This window comes from Macaca fascicularis, chromosome 12 (genome assembly GCF_037993035.2).
Source record: "Macaca fascicularis isolate 582-1 chromosome 12, T2T-MFA8v1.1".
Classification (NCBI taxonomy): domain Eukaryota; kingdom Metazoa; phylum Chordata; class Mammalia; order Primates; family Cercopithecidae; genus Macaca; species Macaca fascicularis.
In genome coordinates, this window is record NC_088386.1 from 11,801,662 (window position 1) to 11,827,288 (window position 25,627).

At 35.8% G+C, this 25,627-nt stretch overlaps 1 protein-coding gene across 31 annotated transcripts in view; it reads right to left on the reverse strand.

Moving 5' to 3' along the window:
• PTPN4 (protein tyrosine phosphatase non-receptor type 4) overlaps positions 1-25,627 on the reverse strand; it is a 293,063-nt gene that overhangs the window by 29,701 nt on the left and 237,735 nt on the right. For 30 of the 31 annotated variants that reach the window (XM_005572938.4, XM_074008833.1, XM_074008831.1 and 27 more), the window contains 6 exons: positions 22,284-22,409; positions 19,861-20,019; positions 9,524-9,683; positions 8,432-8,515; positions 8,282-8,338; positions 2,907-3,063 (listed from right to left, as the gene is read on the reverse strand). In XM_005572938.4, the coding sequence (XP_005572995.1) occupies positions 2,907-3,063; positions 8,282-8,338; positions 8,432-8,515; positions 9,524-9,683; positions 19,861-20,019; positions 22,284-22,409 (743 nt within the window). Of the gene's footprint in view, positions 1-2,906; positions 3,064-8,281; positions 8,339-8,431; positions 8,516-9,523; positions 9,684-19,860; positions 20,020-22,283; positions 22,410-24,996; positions 25,053-25,627 lie in introns of those variants that run through there. The other variant, XM_074008854.1, reaches the window with a different exon arrangement.

Here is a 25,627-nt window from a genome sequence, read left to right on the forward strand (position 1 = left end):
AATTACGACAGACCTGAGTCTGGCGCCACTGTGCGGGGGACAGAAAGTAGTTGTGGAGTTCAGGGGCTTTGCTGGACCTTTGGAGGGAAGAAGGGTTCTTGGCTACATTGCTGAAAATGTCTATAACTTGAAGAGACAGTAGGAAAGAGAAGAGCTGCTGAGAAGCGCCTGTGAATACACCCTCTCTTAATTTCTAGGGGACCTAGGGCAAGAGTACAAATAGAGACCTATACACCATATGTTTAAGTTACAAAAAACTTGAACACAGTGCTAACCAAAATATGCTTCATCCTCTTTCGGTGATGTATCTACAAAACAACCTGGGAGGCCAGAATTCAAATGAGAATTCTAGGCCAGAATTCATGGTCATGGTAATGTGAGGAGATTTAGACCCCAGATCCTAGGCCTATATTCCACCGTTACCCACTCTCAGTCCCATTTTTTAACATAGGGGCTTATAAACACACATGTGAAGATCCCAGCCCACATGCAAGATATATGTATACCTCTCCCTCCACAAACTGTAGCCTCTTAGCCACCTGCTGGGCTAGAATACACATACCATGTGAACCAACATTGAGAGAACGGATGTGTGGAAAATACCCACGAAGATCTAGAGAGGCTCAGGACTACCTGGACCCAGAACTGAGGTTTGAAAAAAGTGGCATAGAAAGGGAAGGGAGGTCATAGCTTGGCATGTCCTTTTGGTCCTATAAAATTATGACTGCATTGGGAGAAGAAAGAGAGCCAAAGCAGGGCCTTCTAAAATATGGAGCCAAGGTAGGGGCCTCTTTTACCCTTGCCTAAGAGATCTGGTTCCTCCTTGAATACCTATACTTTTATTTTAGAAAAATAAATTTCTGAAATGAAGAATGAAAGGACAAAAAGGTATGACAACATTTTGCCTAAGAAGAAGTAAGAATTAAAGGGGAAAAGATCAGAGAAACAAAAATATATTCTTGGCAAACATAGTTTAAATTTTAATTATGTGATACTTTAAGAATGGAAAAGATAGACCCACACTGAAAGTAGATGCAGGTTCTGCTCCGTATTTTGACTATGAAACAATTTAGAAAGAAATTTTGCAAGAAGTAGACCCTAGTGGGTTCCTCTCCTACTTTAAAGCAAAAGGATGAGATCTGGGATTGTAAAAAGGCTGGGTCTTTGCCATCATATGGATTTTTGTTCATATGCTGGCTCTGTACCATCATGAATCTGTGAGCAGGTAACTAAATGTCTTGGTGTCAAAGTATCTTCAACTCTAGAATGGGGATAATTCATCTATCTCATTGGATGTCTATGAGGATTAAGTAAAAATATACAAAAGAGCCTAGGTACACAGAAAGCTTTTAATAACTATTAGCTAATATTATTGAGTTCTTTAGGATCTATTATCAAGAGAAAACAGAATACAATAAATAAAGAAAAAAAAATGTTATGCCTGGTTTAAAATTTGAGTAGCTGTATGTGACAGAAAACACCTAATGACTCACCTAAGTATCAGGTCTAAATGAACAAGTTCCTTGAAAAGTCAAAATAGAATGTTCTGTTGAAGTCCTTTTAATCTTCCTAGAAAGCCAATTCTAGACCATGAATGGAAAAGAACACAAAGTGGAGAAGATAAAGTGAAAATGCCTATTTGTGAACAAGAGGTAAAAAGAGGATTTTTTATTTTTTGTTTATAAAAAAGAAAAGTCATTGCAAAATTTTGCAGGGTTGGGTGTGGTGGTGACAAGTAGAATTCAAATGATATTTTACTTTCCTATGGTACATATTCAACAAGTGGTAATATGGCATTAACAATAATTATTCTGTGGCTAAAATAATGATTAATAGTAAATTGTACAGAACAAAACCAGAAGAATACGTCTAATTCTGGGATATTAGACGTATAAAACTTTTTTCTTAGAGCAGACTGATAAAGTGTTGAGGGAACTCTAAACAATGCCATATGAATACTGGCTGAAGACCCTAGGACTGTTAAACTGGAGAAAGGGAGGAGGGTTTCTGGTAAAATTAGCTATTGTCAAAAAACTGAAGGAAGGGGGGTTAAACTTATAATGCATAGCACAAAGTGATAGAATTAGGAGAAGGACTGAAGAAAGATGGACTTCTAGTTCAATTTATAGTTTGAGCTATCCAAAGATGGAATGACCTGTTTCAGGAGCCAGAAAGTACTCTATCTATATTGGTAGAATATAGATTCTTGAGGTTGTTGTGGAGGAAATTCATGCAATTAACCAAAGAGCTAGAGCTTATGGCGTTCAAGGTTTCTCCAAACCTGGAATTCCATGACTATGACTTAACAAGTCAGCTGTCCAGATCGGGAGATGACATGATTAGGCCAGCAGACATCATATACTGAAAACAAAGGCAGTATTTTAAAAACACTTTATAGCTTGTTATGGCATTTTCTAAAAGTGGAACAGAGTTCAAGTTTACTCATTCATTCAACTAGTATTTATTGAGTACTAGTACTACAACTACTACAATTTAGGGGAAATGAGAAGTCATTTTAGCTATGGTAGTCAGGGGAGAAAGCCCTTCTAAAGATAGTATCTGAGCAGAAACCTGAATGAAATATAGGTATAAGTCAAAACAAAATCAAAAAGAGTATGTTAGCAGAGGGAACAGCAAGGATAAAAACCCTAGTAAGTAGATTAGATTGGAACATCTGAGGAACTGCAAGAAAGCTAGTGTAGAATAGAGGAAAGTAAGCAAGGCTGAGTGGGAGCAAGGGGTGGGGTCAAAGAACTTGAATTCTGCTCCACGTGTCAACGAAAGCCACTGTGCTTTGAGCAGGAAACTTAGGTGACTTATGTTTTATGTCAGAAATCTGGCTGCTGTGTTCAGTAATGAACAGTAATAAATTATGAGAAATACCTGGTACTACATAGAGTACTCACCATTAGGTCGAACTAGAAGCATGAGTTCCCCAGAATGTCTCTCACAACTAGCTTTAATAAACAGCACAACCTGATCATGAGTGTGTTCTGCAATGTCCCGACCATTGATCAGTACAACTTGGTCCCCTTCATTCAATCTAGGGACACAGAGGTCAGCCTGTAATATAATATAGATAAGTTTTCAGATTGGCATGCAACTTTCTGAAAGGAGAGCACAGGAATTTATTTTTATAGACCCGATAGCAAGAGAACTAAACTACATATAGAAAAGCATCTATTCATTTATTCATCTATTTAAAAAATAGAGAAATCTAGCTTTGCCAGAGAGATAGTATTTTTGTTCCTTCTTCATTCAACGATTTCTTTCCTGATGACCTATTATGTGCCTAGACATACAAATAAGACTGATGATTTCCAGGTACATACACACAAGTAGCTTTAGCTTTACACTGTCTAGATACATACAAACTTCAGTCATCATGATTTAATTAAATGACACCAGTCCCCCAACAATACGATTCAAACTTTAGTTACCACAGTGTATTTACTGTGAATAACTGTAAAAAGTACAAACTTTGCTGCTAGCTTCAATACAAAAATCACTACATAAATAATAGACACACATCATAATCAGTGGCCAGTCACATCAGTTCTTCCAAAGTTTGATGGTCATCTGTTTTCAGTTCAAGTGCAGACAGGAAAGCATGTAGTTGGGCTGCCTCCTAGTCTCCCAGAGATAAACCCATATTAAAATGAATAACCTAAACCTAAAGAGGGAATTGATCACAAAAGATGAAAGTGCAGCAAAGTGAATAATGCTAGAGGTGAAGTTTGAATTGACCATAAATAGAGTTAGAGAAGCAATAGATGACCACGGGAATGTTAACACTGGTGTTGTTCGAGAGACTCTAGATATGTAGCCAAAAGAACTTTTGGAGATATTTCACATCGAAAGTTCAAAGGACAAAGTGTTGAAAGCATGTCAAGTAGACAGTATTACGACAATTTGGCAAGGCAAGAAGTGAAGCTCATTTGGTATTCTAAGCTGTACCACAGGGAGGAGGCAAGCACCATTTAAACTACTCATGATGAGTTTTCACAAGAAAATAAAACATTTAAATTCTCAGTGTTTCTAATGTTTTGAATTACAGGATACAAAATCCCATATTAGCTTTACTATTTTTTTTCATTTCCTTTTACCTTTGTAAGAGACAGTAAAGGAAATTCTTAATGTTTTGACAACAAATTTAAAGGTCTTGGGAACAACCATAATTTTTCCCATTAATCATCAAGATCCTGCACGATTTCATCTTGCATGGTCATTTTTATAGTCTTGCACTATAGTGCAAAGTGAGAAGACAAACAGCAATTAGGGTAAAAGAGACAAAAGAAATAGAAATATAGACAGCATGTTCTGGGAACATAGCAATGAAAACATATGACAGTGAAGGTTGAAGAATGATAGGCCAGCTTGAGAAGGAACTGATGGGGTTGGATCTTACAAAAAAGGGAACCGCTTGTGGTAAAGGCATGAAGAAATAAAAGCACAACTATTGAAATTCATTATCAACACAAAGTCAATAAAATCCAGTAAGGATTGTCATTAGTGGAAAAAATACTGGTCTAGAAGTTACTCTGCTACTTCTGACATGTGTGATCTTAGACATCTGAAGTTCTGAAAAGACATCTGAAAATGAAAAGTTCTGATTATTTCTTAGAGTTGTTGTGAAGATAAAGATAATTCAACCCAAAGCTTTAAAATCTGGAATGTTCAAATTTAGAGTTATGCTCATTCTCTCAAGTTGCTTTTTTGTCTACTTATGTAGTGAAGTAGATGACAGACATTCATATACTCCCTCTGTGCACTAGCAGTGTGATGCTTTTGTATACCAATTAGTTCCAAGTTTTTGTAGATGTCTTTGAGATACCTGAAGTGTAGTGAATTGGGAGCCAATGGTACTGGGGAAAACGTAATTATAGGCTATAGCAGATAGAGCTTTCCCTCACATTATTTTGTGCATAGTGTAGTTGGCAGAAAAAAAGAGGTGGTCTATGTGTTAAAGAGGATAGCTATGAATCTCTTACTGTATCCATTATCACTAAAGGGAACTCTCTTATAGTTAATATGCCTTTTGCCAGATATGTTACAATTTTTAATTTGCATTTCATTCCGAGCTGACAAGCCTAAATTAACTGTTTGTGTGTATATATATACACATACAGAGCAAGACCCTGTCTTGCTCAAATATGTATGTTGAGGGTCTTGCTGTGTGTGTGTGTGTGTGTGTGTGTGTGTGTGTGTGTGTATGTGTGTATTTCAGACAGGGTCACGCTATATATCTGAGACAGGGTCTTGGTCTGTTGCTTAGGCTGGAGTGTAGTGGTGTGATCACAGCTCACTGCAGCCTTTATCTCCTGGGCTCAAGTGATCCTCCCACTTCAGCCACTGGAGTAGCTGGCATCACAGGCATGTACCACCATATCTGGCCAATTTTAAAGTATTTTTTTGTAGAAACAAGGTTTCACGATGTTGCCCAGGGTAGTCTTAAACTCCTGAGCTCAAGCAATCCTCCCACCTTAGCCTCCCAAAGTGCTAAGATTATAGGCATGAGCATCACACCTGGCCAATAATGTTAAAACGAGTTTTGTTGGAGCAACAGCTTTTGGCTAAGATTATCAAACAGAAGGAGAATCATAACTTTAATTGGGAGTTATTTTATCCATTTCAGAAGATGTCCAATATAAAAAATGACAATAAAATATTTGAACTCCATAAATATGTACAACTATTACGTATTCATAAAAAAACAGAAACCTTTTCCTTTTCCCCTGATTGCCTAAACTGTGGTTTCTAATTAGAAGGTTGTGGTGGTCTCTAAATTAATAAAATAATACAAAAATAATAAATTCCCATTGTTTTAATTTTTTCCCCCAATAGAATGACTACGTTTTAATTTGTTCTAAATTTCAGCCAATATTTATGGAACATAGTTCTACATGGCAAAAGGGAAAAATTACCAACAATATGTACAGATTAAAAAGAGAACTTAAGAGTTTTAGAATTCTGTTTGGAAATGAATATATCTATAGAATATTCTGTGAAACCTTGACTTAATTGAAAACTATCCATATTCATTGCTCAGAAAAATGAATACTTTTTTTATGCATGTAAGTCATTGACTATTACAACTGTCATGTAAATAAAGAAATGTGTATTATACTTTCTAAGAGCAATAGATGCTCATTGTCATGATCCAGACAATCAAAAAAATACAGAATACCTGTAATTCCATTACCCACATTAAACACTGTTAACTTTTTAAAGCATGTTTCCAGAATTTTTCTACGTATGTAATATTTTAACAAACTGGTTCAAACATATATGTGAAATTATAACATGTATTTTTCCATAATGCCATCTTATGGATATATTTCCATATTTATATAGAGTTACATTATCATCTCAATAGACACAAAGCACCATATAATTTGTTTCCCCAACTTTAACGATAAACATTTTGGTTATTTTTCATTTTAAACTGTTAGAAACCATGCTATAATTAATATCCTTGTGTAAGTATTCTGTGTTCCCTAGTCACATTTGATTATTTTTCCACATTAAACAGTTATAAACCATACAGTTAATATCCTTGTGTAAGTTTTCTTTGTTCCCTAGTCACATTTGATTATTTTTCCACTTTAAACTGTTATAAACCATACAGGTAATATCCTTGTGTAAGTACTCTTTGTTCTCTAGTCGAATTATTTCATTAGGGGAAATTCCTAAATGTGAAATTGTCAGGCCAAAAGATATACAACTGCTTTAAGTCTTAAATTTTTGTTTTTAGCAAAGTTATAAATCACACCATTAAAAGATTTGACTAGTTATGTAAGATTGTTAAGAAACTATTTGTGTTCCTCCCTACCACCTCCCCATCTCTAAAACTGTTGTTTCAACACTTTAGATATATCTTTCTGTATTTACCTCTGCATCTCTAACATCTCTCTATTGTTATTCTTTTCTGTTTTAGATATTATCTATTACCTTTCTACATGATAGATGATAATTCATCAATCCTTCATCCCTTCATCTGCAGTCCCAATCATATTCATATTTCCCATCAAATATATATAAAATAAATAATTTTGGATTATCTCTACCATCTTTGTCCCCATCTTTTACATACATATTAATAGCATGTCCCCAGGAGTCATTTTATACATTATATCCCTGGTCTCGTCCGCCAGTCACAACAGACTTTTTTCAAGTGAGGAAATATGATCCATGCCGGGTCTATTAAGGGTTTACTTCCCAGGAGTTTATAATTTAGACTGCGAGGTCACTGTGGGCTACTGAGCTGGTAATATACAAACCTGGAAGTTATTAGTAGTCATATCCTACTACATGGATTGAGGATCACAATAGCAGTAGGTAGTTATACAATTTCTATTTAGTGGAGACTTAGGAGTCACAATCGTGTGTGTGTGTGTGGTAGTGGTGTTACAAAACTCTGCTTGAAGCTGCTACTAAGTACACTGTTTTTACTTAGACTGGAGTGTTTATCTGGAGTGGCTTGAGAGGTAGGCTGCTTCAATGTACAAATTCATCTGCACTGAGAGAAATCAAACAATCACATAAAAAGAAACAGATGAAAAGTAGAAAGTCTTGATGATTTAAAAAGTTTCTTGTAGAGGTATGATTGCATTCATGCTCTTTAGTTTCATGTGACACCTCAACAGCTATCTGACGTATTTATATTTAAATAAGCTATTCTGTCTTTATGCTCATGCCAGGGGTATTCCAGGAGTACCCTGTTATTTTAGCAAAAAACAAGGTCCTTAAAAACCAGAACCAAAACCACATAACATGATATCCTTGATCAATATCAGTTGTGATTTTCAAACCAACTTTGAGGTTGCTGCAAAGCACCAAAAAAAGCATAGCTGGCCTCTTTCTCTCAGGCTGCTGGTTCTTGTAGTATCATTTCCATTTAAAGTAAAATTTTAAAGGCGCGTGTAGGCAAGTATAATGTACGTAAACTACTCTAATAAAAAATAAACAAGCAAACAAAACCCCTCACAAAACTATACCTCTGTCTATATTTTGTTTTTTAAGGGGGTTATTTTGATAGACTCTGTTAATGCTTTAGAAGCACTGAAAGTCATAAATAGCTTCTTTATAAAAACACAGATTTTAAAAACTTATAGAGAACAAGTAAAAACTAACTTCCCAGCAACTTAAAGAGATTCAGCCAACATTTGACATTTAATAAAAGAAATGATGAAATTCCTTCCTTTATTTAAACTAATAAGAATTATAAAATAAGTACATATTCTTCAAAACAGGATTTATTTGAAACATTTAGATAACTCACAGGTGTTCCTGGTGCTACTCGAGACACAATCACAGGCATCTTCTGATCATATCCTCCCTTAAAAAGAGAGTAAGTAAAATGTTAGTCAAATATTACCAAAATAAGAACACCTTAATTTAAAAACTGAGTATAAAATAAATTCCAGATTACCTTTACATTGAATCCAAACCTTCCATTTTCATCAGGTTTCATTCTGATTAGGACAAGATTATCATGTGGAATACCACCATTAGGCTTAAAAAGACAAAATTAAATAACCTGTAATTTTCTTCACTTAAAATCTATTCTTCAGATATATAGGAAGCATACTTTTTATATGCTTATATTAGGTATAGTTTGTAAAAAATCATAATTCTAGTAAAAATTTTAGTTCAGAAAAGTAAATTCTTTGACTAATAACTTGCAGTTAGCCCAACCAGATATATCCTCTCATGCATTCTTGCCAGCACATGCTAGACTATTAAGTGACAGGAGGTACAGAGGCCATGTCTGTCTTTATTAATTGCTATATCTGTAGAACTTGGCTCATAGCAAGCCAGGTTCATATGTATGAGTACACAGAGGGTGCTCATAAATGTTACATGAATTCAAATGATACTTCCTCTGCTTGATATATGTGATTTTAAAAAACAGCTTTATTGAGATATAATTCACATATAATTCACCTATTTAAAATGTATATTTCCATAATTTTTACTCTTGTCACAGAGGTGTACAAACATCACTATTATCTAATTTTAGAATATTTTCATCAACTCCAAAAGAAATCTTGTATCCATTAGCAGTCGTTCCCCATTTCCCCACCTGCCATCCTCCAAAGCCTAGTCAACCACAAATCTACTTACTGTCTCTTGATAGATCTGACTGTTTTGGATATTTCACGTATACGAAATCATACAACACATGGCTATTTGTCCTGGGCTTCTTTCATTTAGTATGTTCTATGCCTGCTCTTTGAAGGAAAAAATCTGACTAGTTCTTATCAGAGATGATCTCTTCTAGGAATCTTCCCTTAACCCCAAAGCTTATTTAATTATATACTCTGTGCACTCCATGGTCACTTCTAATTATAGAACTTGTATCGAGTTACATCATGGCACAATTCATGACCAAAGAATATGATGAAAAAGAGAAGGTACTGTAATACAACTTACAACTAAAAAATACCACAGTACAAAAGAAATTTCATTTAGGATTTTAAAAATTCAAAGAAAAATGAGAATATCTGAAGAAGCTACTTACAGTGGGCTTTTCAGGAGAAGATGGAATATCAAATGTTTCATTAATATGACTTTCTAGATCTTGTTGCGAGTGTGAATAATGAATTTGGTTCCAACTGTTTTTCTTTGATTGTTTGGGTGGTAAAGCTGGAGGCTTCCCATCTCCAGGTGTCTCTTGTGATCTAGACAATAAGACAAATTTGGAAGCTGTTTCAAAACTTTTTTAAAAGTTAGGGTCAAGAAACCCACATATTTACAATGTCTAGTAGGAGACAGGCTCTAAATTTCATATTTATTTGGAAGTGCCACTTTTTAATGAAAATTTTCCTAACTTTGAAGTAATAAATCTAATTTCCTACTTTATCATATTTATAAACAATTATATAATAAAATATATTTTAAAGGTATTCCTGTGAAGATACCTATTAATCTATTATAACAAAGTAAACAGCTTTCCAAAAAAAATTGTTTAAGGTTTTCAGAGGAGTCATGGGTAGCCAGGAATAAGGGAGGCAAGAAAATCCAGAACTGATAATTGGGCAGTTCCACAGATAAAGTAACTATTCCAGTCTAAATAGCTTAAGAGACTGGCCTAATCTTTTTAGAAATAAAATACGATTCATGGAAGTATTGAATTCAATGATGTGATAAGGATTGGAAATCTGAGTAAGAGGGCTGAGATCATCACCAGAGACAAAACTGGTTTAGATATTGTCAGAACATATGATTTAAGGTGAGAAAACTCAATCCAATTAACATTAGAGAGCATAAGCCTCAATTTGTGGCAACAGGAACTGATAAAAAGAGCTAGATATGATAAAGGTAACTTCAGGGCAGAAACTCTAGCTTTTAACAAGCATAATATGTATAAAAACATTACTTGTGGCCGGGTGCGGTGGCTCACGCCTGTAACCCCAGCACTTTGGGAGGCCGAGGTGGCCAGATCACAAGGTCAGGAGATCGAGACCATTCTGGCTAACACGGTGAAACCCCATCTCTACTAAAAATACAAAACATTAGCCGGGAGTGGTGGCGGGCGCCTGTAGTCCCAGCTACCGGGAGGCTGAGGCAGGAGAATGGCATGAACCTGGGAGGTGCAGCTTGCAGTGAGCTGAGATTGCACCACTGCACTCTAGCCTGGGCGACAGAGGGAAACTCCGTTTCAAACAAAACAAAACAAAACAAAACAAAACAAAACAAAACATTACTTGTGAGCTTTCCACAAAGGCCAAAAGTGGAAACTTGTGGTTCAACTTGTGTCTTAAGAAGTATGCATCCACGGAACTTGTGGATTTGGGAGAAGTAAAATATTAAATAGGTAAGGGGAAAATTGTTCTTGATAAGAACACTGACCACTATTGGTGTTATTACCTGATAAAATAATTACTGCCTTATTGCCTAAGGACAGGTATAAGAGCGATGACAGCTACTGTGTCAATTCACATGACTGCTGGTGTGGCACTGAAGCGCACATTTTACACCTAGTATCTGCTCTTCTGTTGACTGACGAGACACCTAACATCCAAGCTATAAGGTCTGGAGATAAGCAAAATGTATTAGATGATATTATCATTAAAAAAAAAAGTTCTTCTTCCCCCCACTGACATTAGGCCTGGCCATGTGACTTGCTTTGGCCAATGACATGTGGGTAGAAGTGGAATGTGTAACTTTTGAAAGGAAGCTTTAAGAAACAACTTATGGGCCAGGTGTGGGGGCTCACACCTGTAATCCCAGCACTTTGGGAGGCCGAGGTGGGCGGATCACGAGGTCAGGAGATTGAGACTATCCTGTCTAACACGGTGAAACCCCGTCTCTATTAAAAATACAAAAAACTTAGCCAGGCGTGGTGGTGGGCACCTGTAGTCCCAGCTACTCGGAAGGCTGAGGCAGGAGAATGGTGTGAACCCAGGAGGCGGAGCTTGCAGTGAGCCGAGATCGCACCACTGCATTCCCGCCTGGGCGACAGAGCAAGACTCCATCTCAAAAAAAAAAAAGAAAAAAAAGAAACACATGATTTCATTATGCTTCTTTTTTCCCTTGGCCATGAGACTAGCCATGTCGCAAACAGGGCGTGCTACCAGTCTGGGACCCAGAATGAAGACAAGGTAGAGCAGAGCCCAAGATGACACACAATGTACATATAATATAAGAAAGAAAGAACCTTTGTTATGTCATTTTAAGTAAGGCTCATTTGTGATCAAGCATAACAAGATAACTGATGTAGAGATTTACTGCCAGAGTGACCCTTGGATACATTTGTTCTCCCTTGTAGAGGACATGTAAGCTTATTGAGAGGTTGGCTGCTAGACACCTAGTAAATAAGCATTGTGAAACTGAAAGTATGATTAGTGCCAAGGAAGTCAGCTGGGATTAATAATGAATGAAGTGATTTTATGGTCTTCCAGAGAAGTTCCTCCTAGGAGAGATTAGAGTCTTTCTGAAATTTTATAACCTGGTATAAAATATAACCGCAAAAGAAGCAAGTGAACAGTAATGCCCACTTAGCCTAGATGTCTGCATAGAAATACTTCAGGGCACAAATGCTCCAAATTCTACCAAGTCTACAAAGCCTGAATCAGAGCATACATCCCTCTTTTTCAGCAAAAGCTTCACTGAGGTCTGCTTTAATGGCCAGGGCTTCCAGGTCCCAAACGTGGTCATTTTTAATGTTACTTTCAACTGCCATGAATACAAGCTTCTAAGGGCCCACACATTCAAGTATTGCTTGTCTACAGAAATGTTTCCATGGACTAGAATAGAGATACGTAACTCAACCACGGCGTACTACATAGGATTACAGCACATAGAGATGGACATCCCTTAGCAGAACTTAACAGATGCAACATTTTTAAAAGGCAGTTGATAGAGTCTCTAAAACTTTACAAACACCAGAAGTAATTGGACTCCACATATATAACAGGTCTCACCCCTTACTTGGACCTAAATGTATAACCACTGAGGCAAGATAATTAGAAACTTTTTCTGCTTTTGCATACAGTTGTCATAACCAGGAAACATTTAAAAGCTAAATTTAAAAGCTGGGGAAAAAAACATTCAAAACTAAAAACCTGTGGGAAAGGGTATAAGGTGGAGAACATATGAAAATGGAGTCAGGGCAACCTTCCTTATTCTTGGTCCAGCTATCAGTTTAAATACAGCGCCAAAATACATAGGAGAAACTCAGGCCTGATCAGCAGTGGCATATCTAAGTGAGTCAAACTTGGTGGGTATGGGCCTAACAGTGGCAATACTCAGTTACATGAGAGGGACAGCACTGATACTATGGTACATTTTGCTAAAACTGTTGAATCTCTATTTCTGGAGTTACAGTTTAGGCAAAAAAAAAACACCTCCAGAGGTGGTTTTTATTGTGCAATTCTGATTAGATATTGTTACCCTAAAAGAGCAGTTGTAAATTCATGGATTATGGGCCAATTTTGGCCAACATACATTTGGACCATTCATTGCTTTTATAAAAATAATTGAGTTAAACAATTACATTTTTAAAATTGCATACAAATCTAGATTTTCACGACGAAAAATCTGGAAACTCCGGAAAGAATGGGCCTGCAGTACCAGTTGTCAAACACTGTATTAAGCCAAGTGGCAGCTGCTGTCTGTAGATGCAGCATGAGCTCTATAATCTACACAAATCTCCATCCCGTGCTACTTGCAAGACTCCAGGTATTTGATAATAGCCTCTTCTAACCTCTTTTTAAACATTCAAAATAAGCAAGAAGATACAGATAGGAAAAGAACCCAAGTATAAATGCTGGGGTTGGGACTTAAGCCAAATTATAAGGAAAAGGTGAAGAGAATGGAGTATAGATTAAGATGAAGATGAAAGGACAGTAAAACTTTGGATTTCAGGACAGAGCTACCTGCCTTCTCACTGTCTTACATAACTTTCTTATTAAAGTAACTTCTCAGAGAATGGCAGACAGGCTCTCCATATGCCTGACTGCTGCAGAGGGTTAGGTTGGTCTACGGAGCTCTTATAATTTGATTATGTACTCTAATAGTAATCCCTGTAACTGTTTCCCTTTTCTATACTTCCAATTTCAATAACCAAACTCTACACACACGCGTGCACACACACACACACACACACACACACACTCTAAAGTCTATAAAAGTAATCAAGGATGTCAACACAGATTCCTGAAATTCAAATATCGGGCAAAAGTTATCAATTACATTTTTTAAAATACATACTCCAAGAATATTAATTCGATTTACTTTAATGAATAACTTTCTTCTTCATTTCTATTGTACAGCTATCATATACATTATATTTATTACCTAAACAGTTATCTAGGAAGATGACTTTCATAGGTAAACCTTGCATTATAATTAGAAAGATACATTAAAAATAATGTCATGAAACAGTCCAATTCTTAAAAACAATACTATTTCTAAGTGCACACACACAAAAATCTGCCAAGTATAAGAGAATGAAGAGACATCATGCAATTGTGATAATAACTAGGCAGCATAGTGAAACACAGCCCTGTCAGAAGTAACAGATAGTACCCTCAAGGAAGAGACCTCTAATTTTCAAAGAAGGCCAACATTTACTAACAGGCAGTTTAGGCAGGAGTAGGGAAATAGAAATTAAAGAAAGAAGCAGGGATCAGGGTTGTAGCTGGAGACATACAAGTGGAGGGAATCATCCGGCTTTAAGGAAGGGAACTGGAAAAGATCTGATTTAGGGAAAGTGAGAAAAAAATTCAATCCTGAAGGGATTATTTTAGTTACTTTTAAAAAAGAAAAATGAACAACCCTTGAAAATCATGAATTTAAAAAAAAAAAAAAACAACGGTAAAGGCACGACTGTACATAGAAATCTGTCACAGAAACATAAAATTTACTCCAATAGACTAAAAACAAAAACTATATTCGTGTTAGACACTAATACAAATGTGCCAGAAATGATGGCTCTTTTAAAAACTCTTATTTTCCAGCCTGGGCAACAAAGCAAGATACCATCTCTACAAAAAAAAATTTTTTTTTAATTAGCTGGGGATGGTGGTGTGCACCTGTAGTCCCAGCTACTCAGGATGCTGAAATGGGAAGATCATTCAAGAACAGTAATTTGAGGCTGTGGTGAGTTATAATTGTGCCACTATGCCCCAGCCTGGGAGACAGAGAGACCCTGTCTCTTAAAGAAAAAAACAAACCTCTTATTTTCTAAGATGTATATCAAGAGATCATGTCTCATTTAATTATAATCACTACTGTTATTCTCATCTTCAATACGCATTTAACACAACTTGTACTTTACTTATATTACATTAGATACAGATAAAATTCTGATCAAAATTCAGGCTTCTTAACACTTTGGCTACTTTATTCTGATAATGACAGTGTTTCAAAGTAAACACCATTTCAGGTTGATTATTAATTAATGCACAAGGCACTTTAAAAAGTTCATGTAAACTATCAGGGACATGATTAATATCTAAGAATAGAACTGACAATGTCATGTGATTTTATCAGTAAGAATCTATTCCAGAACAAGCCTCCCAGAGACCGGAGATTCTTGGTTTCAACCAAATCAAGGTGTCCACCCTTAGCTCCCAAGTGCAAGTGACAGAGCCTTTAGCCAGAGATGAATGACAGGTAAGCATACTGCAGCTACTGTCCAGGGACCCGTAATTAGTCTTGATGCCACGAATATAGCATCTAATATGGTACATTCTCTAAGTCCCCATGGCTTGGTATCTCCTTCTATTCAAACCTTCTTTGATTTTTTAAATCTCCTTGTCCTAGAATAGCCTGGTATTTGAAGAGTTCACAACATATTGCTAAACTTGATCAAGACTGGAATGGGAATTGGGGACAATGAATTGTAGATGGAAATCATCAGTGCCAGTAGTTGAGAGGGGTGGAGGAAAGGCAAAGCTTTGAAGACCAAGCAAAAGGAACTGATGAGGTATGGAAAAAGCTGTGGGGATTCATTAGATAAGACTAGAATGGAATAGTCCAGGAAAGAATGGCTCAGGGAAATGGATTTAACACTTGAAGATGGCCAAGCACGGTGGCTCAAACCTGTAATCCTCCCAAACAACTTTGGGAGGCTGAGGCAGGTGGACCACTTGAGCCCAGGAATTCAAGACCAGCTTGGGCAACATGATGCAACCCTGTTTCTACAAGAAATACAAAAATTAGCTGGGCATGGTGTCGTGCTCCTGCAGTCTCAGCTACTTGGGAGGCTGAGGTAGGAGGATTACTTAAGCCTAGGAGGTCGAGGCTGCAGGGAGCAGTGATTACACCACTGCACTCCAGCCTAGGCAACAGAGCAGGACCCTGTCCCTAAGTAAACAAACAAACAAACAAACAAAAAGCCACTTGTGGATTATAAAGTCTGCCTAGAATATCGTGTGATTAGGGATGTAAGAACAAAGTTGAGAATCTGGAGACTTCCTCACTGTGTTCAATCAGATGCTCACACTTCAAATATCCAGACAAACTATTGATAATATATTAAAAGTTGTTGGAATATATCCCAAAAGCTTAACTGAAAAAAGCTATGTAATTATTATATGCTTATAGCAATCCTTTGAGGTAGGTATTATTATCACCCTGTTTTTTAACAGTAAGGAAACAGGCTTACGGAGATAAAATAACTCACCAAAGGTCACCTAATTAGAAGTAGTGGAACCCCGTTTTAAACCTAGTCTGAATCCAGAGCTTGTGCTCATAACCACTATGATATATAGTTGCATCTAAAAGAAAGTAACTGCAAAAAGGAGGAAGGTTATTTTAAATCAGAGGTTTCCAAACTTTTCGTGGCAGTGGAACATTTTCCTAAAAAAAAAAAAGTTTCTAAGAAGCCAATTTACAAAATAGGTAAATGCTAATAAGCATCCCCCCAGTCAGTATCTGAGGCCTCAACAGAACTCCTAGAACTTATCAGAACATATCCAGAATATGAGTATTTTAAATCACTTCATTTTGGTTATGGTAATACTGCTATATTTTAAATTCTAACAGAAATTACTTATATTTTAACGAACAGAAAGCAAGATTAGTAAACACCAGGGCTTATATACATCCATATTTACTTTAATTGATAACATTTCTAACTCAATTGTTTTAATATATTTAAAACCAATAATTTGCCTAAAATGTACTAGAGGAGGGGGCACCAGGGCTCGAAACACATTCTGTACACGGTTTACCCACAAAAAATTTTACCCACATTAGCTGGGCGCGGTGGCTCACGCCTGTAATCCCAGCACTTTGGGAGGCCGAGACGGGCGGATCACGAGGTCAGGAGAACGAGACCATCCTGGCTAACACGGTGAAACCCCGCCTCTACTAAAAATACAAAAAATTAGCCAGGCGAGGTGACGGGCGCCTGTAGTCCCAGCTACTCAGGAGGCTGAGGTAGAAGAATGGCGTGAACCCGGGAGGCGGAGCTTGCAGTGAGCTGAGATCGCGCCACTGTACTCCAGCCTGGGCGACAGAGTGAGACTGCGTCTCAAAAAAAAAAAAAAAAAATTTTTACCCACATTAAAAAAAAAGTACTACTCGTGTTAACTTTTGGTTGTTAAGAGAAAGGAGAGATGGCAATATAATTCTAAAAGTGTTCCAAATGCCCCACATTCATATTGGGGCTTTTTACCAAAAATAACTTGCTTATCTTAAACTTTGACCTTTTTTTTGCTTTTAGTTTCTAAAAGATGGTGTCTTGCTGTATTGTCCAGGATGAGGTGCAGTGACCATCCACAGGTGCCATCACGGAGCAACACATCCTCGAACTCCTGGGCTCTAGTGATCCTTCTGCCTCAGCCTCCTGAGTAAGCCGGGACAACAGGTACACACCACCACACTTGGCAATTTGACATTTTGAAAAATGTTAAGTGGAGAGTAAATAATGAAAATGTTATATTCAAGTGTACTATGCTGGTAACAGAGCAATATATTGTCACATAGTAGCCAAAGGTTTGTTAGAAATGTCAATCAAGATATGTGAAAAAATGTGCACAATTTATTTCAGTCCAGTCAGCTTTAAATTTTCTTATAAATGCTTCAACAACAGCAGTGAAAAAAAGCTCATTTTGCAGTTAATGCAGCTCTCTGTTGCCGCCTTTAGAAATTTGTATCCTAATAAATTTAACCATCCAATTCACATGCTGTGTTGTAGACTGTGGTCTCCTTTACTTTATCCTTAGCCTATAAATGATAACTTTATTCTAAACAGTATAAGCAACCTCCTGTACTCACTTAAATAAAGAATTGGTAAGATGATTTTATCTGACAATTAAAAAAAGGAATATGTGAAAAACCTTAAAAAAATCTATTTCATTACATGTTGAAATGTTCTGTGCTTAATCCAATATATCATTTAAATTCTTTTCACATTTGGACAATAGAAAAACTAAAATCTATGGATTCCAAGTTGCAAAGTATTTTATCTAAATTGCAAATCAAAGAACATCTATAACATCTTGTTTGGAATACAAAGTTCTCCTGGCTGACTGCTAGAGAAAGCCTGAGTTTTTGTTCTGTAAATTGGGACAAGTGTTCTAAGTGTGGCTTTCTTATCTATAAAATGGATATTACATATCTTTCCTACTTCACTGAATTCTCCTGAATAGAACAGTGAGAGAATTTATGTAAAACTGACTGTAAGCAACTAAGTAAGTTATTATTATTAAGCTTATCTTTTCAGAACTCTCTCACTATTCTTAAGGTTAAAAACTGGTTGAATGTCAAATGCAGTATTATAGATTCAAAATGGAATACAAACACATAAGCCTTATAAAATACATGTCCAAAGAGACTCCAAGCATTTTATAATCTTGTGCACAAGACAGAAGAAGCAAAAACTCTTCACAGTTCCAAGTTACCCTGAACTTGCTTCTCCACTCAAGTCAGGAAAGTAGAATAAAGGTGTTTTGAGATGGCAAATGTATTAGTCCATTCTCATGCTGCTATGAAAAAACACCTGAGACTGGGTAATTTATAAAGAAAAGAGGTTTAGTTGACTTACAGTTACACATGGCTGGGGAGGCCTCAGGAAATTTACAATCATGGTGGAAGGCACCTCTTCACAGGGTGGCAGGAGAGAAAATGAGTGCACGCAGGGGAAATGCCAGACACTTATAAAACCATCAGATCTTGTAAGACTCATTCATTATCACAAGAACAGCATGACGGAAAGAGGAAATGACCCCCATGATTCAACTACCTTTACTTGGTCCTGCCCTTGACACCTGGAGATTACAATTCAAGGTAAGATCTGGGTGAGGACACAGAGCCAAACCATATCAGCAAGTGATTTGGGGGTTTGTGAATCTGTAAAATTTACATGTGGAAATATTCAATTGTGTTTACATGTCTTTCTTTGGAAAAGGCCCTTTAAAAATAGATAAAGATAATTTTGTTAGGCCTCAAGAGTTATATTGGTTTTGGTTTGTAATAATTAGGCTTTTGTGATTCCTGCATATGGTTCATTTTTATGTCATGAAAGTATGTAATTTTAAAATCAAATCAATATTTCAATCATGTCCTTAATTACTATACTTTTTAAAGTTTCCAAATTAAAACATACATAATTATTAAAAATCAACCGGAAAGTTTAGAATTATAAATTCTAAAGTAATAAAACATTAAATCTCCCATCAATCTTATTTCTTGCCAACTAATTCCCCACAGGTATCATTGTACAGTGTGTATTTGTCCTATTTCTCCATTTTAAATAATATATACACACAATCAAAATGTTTTACCAAGATATACATCATGCAGGCTGAACTCTTACTTGTTTTGATAGCTCAGCCAGTCTTCCTTGGTTTACCCTACCCAGGGACAAACATGACCCTACACCTGTACTCTCTTCCACCTACCACTCTTGGGCCCACCCTTTACTCCTGATCACATTCACTATATCTTACACCAATTTCTCCTTCTCAAGAAATAAATCTTCTTACCTATCTACATAGGTAAATTCAAAAATCTTCTTACCTATCTACATACCTTGTAAGTATTTTAATTTTCTCAACACTTTTTACTCATACTTATGGTTCTTTTCCTTTAAAAATATTAAGAAAGTTCTACTTTACCCTCCTCCTTGACCAGAGTGCTACATTATCTGCAGAAATATTTGAGTTTATACACTAAAAATTGAAGACCTAAGTCAACAAAATAACAACATAGTGACTGAGTGGGGGAGGGAGAGGCAACAAGAACTCTCAGGAACAAATGAGCATAATTGCAAATATATAACTTTTGAAAAGTTGCATAATTAAAATCTTGTATCAAATATCCTAATTTCCCAGATTATTTTAAATAAAGCAATTTGGGGCATTGAAAACACAGAGTGAGGAAGCAAAATAAAAAAGCTCTTACGGTGATGATTCCAGAACAATGCTATTAGCTTGTGTTGATGACGGAGATCTCTGATTCACAAACACTTCGCTTGGGGAAGTATGAACCATATGGTCTACCAAATGACCAACTGAAGATGGTCGTAACCGGGTTCCTTCCTGCGTGAATGCAGAATTTCGACTAAATAAAGAGGGAGAAAAACTGAATTAAAATATGCTTTTAAAAAATTTTTTAAATTTTTTAAAAAAAATTTCCAAGTTTCTTAATATATGGTTGCATCAGAAAGTGGGTATGTGTTTTTAAGTCAAGCCATGTTGACTAAGCAATCTCTGAAAAAGACAGTGTGATATAAACAGAGAGAACAGAGAATGGGAAGTCAGTGATCTGAGTTACAGTCAACAATCTGCCAAGGATTCTACCTGTAAAGTCACCTACTATCTCTAAGTGCCTTAATGTTTCTAGGTGTCAGTCACTACGATTTTGTCTTATTCAGCATTTATAAAATAAAGGGATTAGAATAAATGATTTAGAAATATATTCTAGTCTGATTATTTTTTAATCATTATAAATGCTTTTATTTACGGGACTTTCTTTGAATCCTTAGAATAGATACTGAATTCTATTGCCATCCTCTTGACAGTCACACAAAGTAGTGTTGTTATAATTTTTAATTACAATATTTCAGTACTTATGTATGTGTCAGACATTGCTCTAAGCATTTCATTTAATCCTCGTAACAGTACTATAAGAAAGACATTATTATAAATATAATTTTGTAGATGAGAAAAATGAGACAGAGATTAATTAACTTGCCCAAGGTCAAGTATACAGTGATTACAGGGCCCATGCTCTTAACCACCACTTTGTACTATCTCTTCAGAATGTTAAAAAATCTTTTTAGGTTGTATCTAAAATTGTTTCATTAACCAGAAAACTTAATCAGAGCTACTGCTAATTAATTAATTACTTGAGTACTTTGGCTTAAATATCTTACGTTTTCTATAACTTGCTATTGTTTTTTAATGTTGCTGGTATAAATGAAGAAATGGCTGGTTGCAAAAGGGAAGAGAAAAACAAGGTCTGAATTTTCTTCAGACAACCTAATGAGGCTTTGAATATATGCAATCATTTATGAGAAAAAATGATAAAAGCAACCTGAAATTGGCAAGATAGAAATTACTAAGTCCATTTTTTTCTAGGAGTAGCTTTAACATGTAAGTATTAAAGCTCTGTGAACCAAACTGTTTATGTATAAACTGTTCCGATATGGTAAAGTTTATTCCTCAGCTGATAATAGGCTTCAATGCTGTAGCTGTTAGTTTTTTTTTTTTTTTGAGATAGGGTCTCACTCCGTGACCGAGGATGAAGTGCAGTGGCGTGATCTCAACTCACCGCAACCTCTGCCTCCCGGGTTCAAACAATCCCTGCCCCACCCACCTGACAGGTGCACGTCACCATGCTCAGCTAATTTTCCTGTGTTTTTGTAAAGATGGGGTTTCACCATTTTGACCCGGCTGGTCTCGCACTCCTGACCTTAAGGAATCCACAAGCCTCGGCCTCCCAAAGTGCTGGGATTACAGGAATGAGCCACCACACCCAGCCACGTTTAGAATTTTGTGCAAATTTATTAAACATTAATGTGCGTAAAACATTTATGAAAAAAGACATCTTCAAATATTATATTGCATACCAACATTCAAGTATAAGTGAACCTTATGAGTTAATAAAGTATGTTAATATGTTGGCACACATTTGTTTACCATTATCATAATTACATACAACATTTGTAATATTATCAAATTAAGATAATCAACATCTTTGGCTAGTACATTTGGCTAATTTATGATCTTACAATCATTTACACCAAAACATACAACTTTTGTGAGCAATGTCAGACTGAAGTACATATATGGTGAGTGGTGAATCACACAGTGCTTTTTAGCTCAGGGAGAACTAAACTTGTAGGGACTGGTGCTGGAAACCCCTTTTCCTAGGCCATAGAACATGCTGAAGCCATGGTTGAGGTGGGGGTTTCAGAGAATCACAATCACTTGCAAAGCATTTTCAAACAATATATGCTCCCCTAGAAATTCTGCTGGGAATCCACATGAAAAGTGAGTATGTCAACAACAATCATATGAGATTTTAAGTCTAACAGATCTTCATTTATCAGGAACTCTTAACTGCGAAAGTTAACTGTTGAGGAAAGTTGAGAGTGGGGGGTCCTTATTCAATGTGCTACTCTCATCCCGCAAGTCTATACCGTGTTGCTTCTGCAATGAGCAGCAGGCGAAGAGAAAATAATGCTCTGGAGCAACAAAAATCATGTTTCACCGAAAGAACTCAATTTTTGCGTATCTTTATCTTAGGCATAAAAATATACAGCCAATAATTAGAAATTAGCAAAATTCACACCTGATGTTGGTCACAGAATTCACACTTACTGATTAGGAGTTCCCGGTGGAGATCGTGATGGAAGGCTTTGTGTTTCTAACCTGTCATCAGATATTGAATTTCTGCTTACTACTTCCCAATCCATTAATTTCCGTGCCAAGGGCTTACTTGGGGATCTGCAGAAATAAATTAAATAATATGTTAAAAGTTTTATTTTTATATCCCAAACTATGAATCAAATCCTACATTTGTTTTCATAGATTATGTTCTAGACGAGCAACATAAAGAGTTTACTTGTAAAAAATTAATGCATTTAGAGGTTATTTACCAAATAACTTCCTAAGAATGTACACTGGTTTTACATGAAGAATAAAGGAAGGATAGGCTAGAAAGAATAAGAGAATAAGAAGGATGAGGAAAAACAGAAGAAACAAGAAAAGGAAGGAGAAAGGTAAAAAGGGAAGGGTCTGCTACCAAACGTTTTCTCATATGTTACTGATAAGACAGATACTACCTACTTCTATTCCAGAGTATCTGGAACACTAGCTTATCTTGGGCTGTATTAAATAATTCCTAGCACATTATCTCCTGAATGCTTCTATATCTAAATTCCAGTCCTCTGCCTCAATGAATACAGAACAAAAATAATTATGCATATTATATTTTATCTACTTAAACAATTTTTTACATATAGTAGGTTAGTGGATTTTTCCCTTTTTTCCAAAAACATTTTGGAGGGTTAACAATTCTGTTTATTGGTGGGGAGTAAAAGGATATGTTTTGTTACCCATCTATATATTATCAGGTATCCTAATGATAAAGATGAAAACTAAGTGATGTTTTGAAAAAAGATCTTGGCTGGGCGGGGTGGCTCAGGACTGTAATCCCAGCACTTTGGGAGGCCCAGATGGGAGGATCACTGGAACTTAGGAGTTTGAGACCAGCTTGGGCAACATAAGGAGACTCTGTCTCTATAAAAAATAAATTAGCTGGGTATGATGGCAGGTGCCTGTAGTCCAAGCTACTTGGGAGGCTGAAGTCAGAGGATCACTTGAGCCCAGGAATTTGAGACTGCAGTGAGCTGTGCTAGCACCACTGCATTACAGCCTGGGTGACAGGAGTAAAACCCTGTCTCAAAAAAAAGAAAGAAAGAAAGAAAGAGAGAGAAACAGAGAAAGAGAGAGAGAGAGAAAGATTTTGATATTGATTCATTCAGATCAAAAGATATTGATCTATGCAGAGATCATAAACCCTTAGAATTTTAGGAATGTTAACAAGTAAAGTATTTTTATATGCAAATTCAGATAATGGACAAAATTAGCTGAAAATATATGTTATCCTTTAAATGCCTGGCTTTACGACGTGGAGAGTTAATGTGGAGGCTAATAATTTAAGCTACATATCTAAAGTATATAATAAATCATCTTGTAAACAGTATTATATTTCAGTAATTAACTGAAGCATATAAAAATTATATATATTTTCCATTATAGCACAATTTACAAAAAACGAAACATCCTGTTGTCTTCCTACAAAAATCAGATCATAAACATTTAGGTAGAAATACCTATTTGATTAAAATTTAAAAATGAAGACTATTTTTGGTTATAGTTAATAGGAATTATGGGCTTTTGTTGTGTGAATTTGGATTTATTTTCAGATTTTCCTATAATGATAAAGAATTGCAGGTAGTATTGGACTTGCTTTTTAGCTCATTGGGATATTTTCCTCTCATCATGTACTATGTATACACTTCTGTATGGCTAAAAAAATAAAACAATTACCAAGGAAGGCACAAAGCAAACGCTATATTAACTCATCTGATTACATTAAAACTTAATAACATTAGAATTCTGATACATAATGATCTCACGAAGTTTGAAGTTTCACTATCTACTAGAATTTCCTTTCCAATATGTTAAACGTGTAAAAAGAAAGGTTGGACTAAAACGCACAAGAACACTGACCAAAGAGAACTGAATAAATCATTATTATGTGTACAGTAGGAAGCATTAAAATAATAAGGACTCTGAATTCTAGATGTGGCTTATTAGGCAAACCTCTTATGTTTCTGTATCTAAATGTATAAATTTATTAGCACAATATGACCCATAGGTCTCTCCCTACCTCCTGAATTTTATGATTTATGAATATCCAAATTTTCAGGGCAATGTTTTAGCCTATTAATTTTACTAAACCACAAAAAATTTAAGTTACTTATGAATCTAAACTACACAAGTGTCCTATCATTTCAGCAATTCATAGCTAAAACTTTTTTAGTTTGGCCTAATGACATTTCCTTAATCAAAAAACTTGTAGGCATTTTCTAAGACATGGAATGTTATTAGTTTTAAAAAAGATACATTGACTCAGATTTCATTTTCCGTAACTGAATTCAAAGTAATTTAGGTGTGAACGTTTCCCATTATCACAGGTTTAAATTATAGGATTTTTTGATTTGAAGACAATTCATGACACCATTTAGTTTGACCCCCTCATATTGCAGTGCAAATTTTCTTATCAGTCACAACAGAATGAAAATAAAGTATATTATCTCATGCATTTGATTTTTAAAATAAAGATTAATATTTACGGCTCTATTAATGCTAATTTATCATGTAATAAACTATTATTTCCTCAAATATTAAACTACGAAATGTAAGCTGTATGAAAGTTCACTAACTGTAATCAGTACATCAACTACTTTCATTTTCTAAAAGCTGGAAAAAGTCATTTGAAGAAAAAAAATTCCAGCACACTCACCTAGTCTGAAGCGTCAGAACACTTTATTGCTGTTAATGGACTAAACATGGCTGGACACTTTGAACTTAAAACCAAACTTCATGTATTTTATTTTATTAACAGTTTTAACCTCAGGGAACCGCCCACTCAAGCTTGCTGTCTATGTTTCCTGTTGAGTGTGGAAATTTCAGAGAAAAAAATACCACACAGCATCAGTGTGTTTGCGATGTGGTAAGCTTCTTTTCTGTGCAGGGCACCTTATTTTTCTATTGTATGAGAACATTGTTTTTCTCTTTTCTTAGATATATGACAACTGCAAAATGTGAAAGCAATTTGAAGAGGTGATTATCAGTATACGTGCTGCTGAGGCGAACACGAAGCGGTGATAATCAGAAAAAAGAAAAAACATTTAATGATTGCTAAAAAATTGTTATATGAAAAGTTTAAGGAGGAGCCTTTTCTATCTATTCATATTGCCAACTGAAACCCAAAGGAAAAAAAAGAACTCTAGAATTATCTGGTACTTTAATAAAATAACTTAATAATTACTAAAACCATTAGAGAATTTTGGTAGGTATGTATCTGTTTATTACAATTAGATCCTAACATATTAGAAAAACAATCCCAGAAAAGCTTCATCTTTCAGAGGAAG